Source organism: Fragaria vesca, linkage group LG7, assembly GCF_000184155.1.
Source record: "Fragaria vesca subsp. vesca linkage group LG7, FraVesHawaii_1.0, whole genome shotgun sequence".
NCBI lineage: Eukaryota > Viridiplantae > Streptophyta > Magnoliopsida > Rosales > Rosaceae > Fragaria > Fragaria vesca.
In genome coordinates this window covers 3009961-3014427 of record NC_020497.1, presented here as the reverse complement: position 1 = coordinate 3014427, position 4467 = coordinate 3009961, and the positions used below count along the sequence as shown (strand labels likewise).

General features: G+C 36.9%; 1 protein-coding gene across 1 annotated transcript; it reads right to left on the bottom strand.

Annotated features, from left to right (window-relative positions):
• Positions 1 to 1224: 1224 nt before the first annotated feature.
• LOC101310841 (uncharacterized membrane protein At1g16860-like) lies at positions 1225 to 4154 on the bottom strand. Its single transcript, XM_004308237.1, has 4 exons — positions 3840 to 4154; positions 2749 to 2904; positions 1848 to 2056; positions 1225 to 1763 (listed from the first exon to the last, which is right to left on the bottom strand). Exons 1-4 carry the CDS (start codon positions 4152 to 4154, stop codon positions 1553 to 1555), a joined length of 891 nt encoding a protein of 296 aa, XP_004308285.1. The 3' UTR covers positions 1225 to 1552.
• Between the last annotated feature and the right edge of the window lie 313 nt (positions 4155 to 4467).

Sequence of the window (4467 nt, the reverse complement as noted above, 5' to 3'; positions counted from 1 at the left end):
TACACTCATATTGTTCAATTTATTTTGATAATAAGAGTATCATTAGTTATACAACCTACTGAACCTACAGTTTGGACTAATATTAAATCAAACTGTTATTAAACTATTTCCATAAGAATGTTGAAGTAGAAATCAGATTACATTGTAAAGCTTGAACCAAGTTTGGGACTTTGAGGTACCAAATTTGTAGTAAAGTTGAAGACCTAGTTCTTATCAAAAAAAAAAAGTTGAAGACCTAGTCACAAGCATAAGCCATTGGTATGTACACACATAGAGACCAGCCTTGCACTTGTCTATTTTACTGTTTAGCAGATACCACATTAGTCATTACAATCCTTTTCCACCCAACTCTATTAAATAATAATCAAACAATTTCCTCCCAATTAGCTGGAACTTAGCTACACATAAATAAGTTGACTAAGAAGTCAAATCCAAAACAAACAGGGTCAACCTGGAATGACATTTTTTGGATTAAACATTTGTGGAGGCTGGTTTGGTTGTTCAAGTCTAGTAGGTAGGAGGTAAATGGGGGAGTCACATCTTCTACACTATTCCATTAATATCATATAAAGAGTGAAAGTGAAATAGAATATGATTTCTGCAACACACATTCTTATCACTAATCAGTAATATGTAGGCAAGTGATTGACAGTTTTCTAATGATAAAATCAATTACATGATGTGAGATTGTGGGAATATCCTTATCCAATATCCTTATCACATTAGTAAATGACCCCAAAGAAAATCTTTCACCAGAGAGAGAGAGAGACCAAAACTTAATGTTTAGTTTATGCTAATGGGAAAATTTTTAGATGCTACAGGAGGACCACGTGTGGCAGTATGACGTGGTCTTACATTCCAATCAAATATTGACACGTGGATTTATTACAACTAAAATATAAACTAAGGTTTTCTATTTTTTGTGAAATGAGTCAAATGACCTTCATGGTTTTCTAGGGTTTAGGGTTTAGAGTTTGGAGTTAGGGTTTAGGGTTTAGGTTTAGGGTCTAGGGGTTAGGGGTTTAGGGTCTAGGGTTTAGAGTTTAGAGTTTATAGTTTAGGGTTTAAAAAGCAACAACAAACCCAAAATTGTCTTTGACAAAATAGCTGATGTAATTTTTCCTTAATAAAATCCATGTGTCAATATTTGATTGGAATGTGAGACCACGTCATACTGTCACATGGTCCTCCCGTAGCGTTGAAAAATTTCTCATGCTAATGGGCTATAATCCACCAAGAACCTTTCATTTGCTTTTCTGGTTTAGCTAATAGAATGCATCAATACAACTAATACCATTCAATTTCTTGCTCTAAGTAAATGACTAAATGAAAGCTATTCACACAAACAATTTCGTGCACTAAATGACTAAATGAAAGATATTCACACATCAGAAAGAAAGTTCTACAGAAGTAAGGTGGTCAGAACCAGAACTTTTCAGATTAGAGCTAAAGGTTGACATCGTGATTAGTGAGACATAAAATCAAGTAAGAGAGTTAAACTCCTGAGCTGAAAATTTCTGTCATCCTTTAGAGATAATTTGCTACCTACCTACTATCTTTCTGGGTGTTGTATAGAATTTTGGTTGACAGATTGCCCAGCCATTTGAGAGATAAGGATGAGTCCATCAATGTCAACAGGGAGAAGTAGTTTTCGCCATTGACAACCACTGGAGATTACTTCCGGTGGTTGAACAATCGTGGTCATCTCATTATTCTTGTGCAGCATGCCAAATACAGTCACCGTGCTTCCTTCTTGTACATACCTGCCAAAAATTTACAACATAAGGATACATATATGAAAGAAACAGGGTTATTTGATCGAAGATTTTAATGTAAAATCTGGTTACCCTTCCTCCAGACGTAGCAGACGGGATTCAGCTGAGAGATTTCTCTCACGTAACCATTTAGTCAAGTGAGGAGAGAGGATTCTGCTTTTTCTTGTGTTGACAAGTTTGCTCTCAAACACCAGTGGGATAAGATTACAACCAGAACCAGCTTTGACAATAGCTCTAAGACCAGACTTCCGATCAGTCAAGTAAAAGTCTGTTGAGAATCTCTGTCAGGTGAAAAGCCGAAGCAAAAGAAAAGAGAAATTATAATTCTAAAGAGACCGCCACTTTCAATTTATCATCATTAAGCAACAAGTATAGGCATGCAATCCAGATTCTCACACATAGTGATGGTCACCTTTTTAATTGTATGTCAAGAAGAAAACAGAAGTTGGATTGGCTGCTTCCACAAAATGGAACGATTGCACTAGCACTTATGAGTCATGACTCAATTTTAGATTCAATTAGAGGAAGGAATTTCTATAGATTACAGCATAATATCGATAGAAAAGAATGGAAATTCTTCAAAATGTATATTACTGATGCTAATTATGTTGTTATTTCTACTAAATACAGGCAAAGCAACCCAAGGGGTTCCTTGTAATGCTTCATGGCATGAAAGAAGCTACTTGGATCAAGTTGCAACTGTTATGACACTAGGTAACTTGAGGTTCACATGATCACATGAAATGGGAGATAACTAGGGTGTCACGAGTCATGTTTGAGCATCAAATAAGCATTCCAATCCTGGTAAAGTGAGTGAAATACATAAATTGAGTACTAATTGACTCAACTATGAACAGACTGGGTAACATGCACATCATTAGCCCTCTTAAGAGGTAACCAAAACCTATTTTATCTAATGAAAAGGATGAGAAACAGTTCGTTTGCTTATCTATATAGCTGCATACGAACATACCTCACAATATTCTAAATGCCACTGGAAGCATGATCTCTTGGCATTTCTAGGGTGTAGAGTTAATCCCTTGTATTCATATAAAAGAGTAGAGGCATACACACATCTAGTAGCCTTTTCATATGAAGATTCCAGGGAGAGACTCCCGCATGAGGCAAGCTGAAATCATCAGAATGAAAAAATTATGATCCACCCCAACAAACTGCAGAAAACTATAGAGTGATATACCAATTAATGAGCAAAAATATGGACAGAATAGATTAACCCTGAAGCAGATATCTACAATTAGCTAGAGACTGTCATTCCTCAGATGGCAGACATAATCAAAATATAATTTGCTGCTAAAATTAGTTTCCACACAGTAGATGCAGAGCTGCAAGAGGCTTATTTTAGGAATACAAATAGCATCTCCTTGTGCAATATGCATAGAAGAATCTAAAAAATAGAGACTGGTATCCACCATCAACCTACAAAAGGTTGAACCACCTGAGTTCTGCGTTCATACGGTTGCAAACCCCTGAATTCAGTTTAATGAGTCACACAATTTTTAATGTTTTCCACATACTATTGTCAATTAAATCAGTTGTGCTTGTCATATCCTTGTTGTTTACTATGCAATAAGCCCAACACAGGGCGACTTTCTTGAATACCATATACATTGATGTGCGTTTAACCCAAACAAACTAAATGGATAGCATGGAAGTTGAAGAACACTACCCCTGATCACAAATCAAATCCATAACTTATCAATATTTTGCTCAACTGTGGATAAATGACAATTCTTTTATTGGCAACCGATACATAAATTCTTAGCAGACGATAAGACAAAGCCAAAACAACAATTACACTTACACTCCCCAATTTTTCATTTTGTCTTCTCCAATTTCTCAGCACCTAAAGTCCTAAAATACATAACATTCAAATAACACATTCCCAACCTTGTACTCATACATTCATTCTCACACAAACAAACCACTGCAACACTAAACCCCTCAAGAAAAAAACTTGAGCAAACAAAGTAAAGAGAGCAACCCATTAAAAAGTGAATCAAACCCATCACAGAAAACGAGCCAAAACATGAAGAAAATCAGTACCCCAGTGATCTTGACCAGGTCTCCATGCTGAGCCACACGAAGGTCAGAGTCAGGAAGAGAGTTGAGAAAGAACAAGACGGCAGATTGGGTGGCCCAATGACGAGTGTTCCAGAGAACGAAAGCGAGGACAAGAGCAGAGAGCAAAAGGAAGAAGACGAAGAAGAGGGCGTTGTGGACGGCAATGAGAATGAAGATGGAGACAGAGAGGCCTAAAAGGAAGATGGGTATGAGAATGTAGAGGACAAGGGAGGGTATGGGCTTGAAGGGAGTGCTAGTATGGTGGCCTCTCAGAACCGCGTTTGAGAGGTCGTTCATTACTCTCTTACTTTGGTGCTGTATCTCTATCCGTAGAGCTAAAGCACCAACCTTTACTGAATCAGTAACAGGGCAAGTGTAAAATGGGTAATGAGGAATGGATTGGATGAGGGACAGAGAGACGAAACGGCGTCGTCTAGGTACGTAGATTCTTCTGAAAACTTGTTAAGACATTTAACTTCTAAATCAACCCATAAAAAAACAAAAATAAAAAACATTTATATAGCACCTAAAACAGAACATAATGAGATTTAGAGTTTGCTCTTCCTTTGGTGTAATATACCAACTTCATATGCCAAATGGTGAAATAATT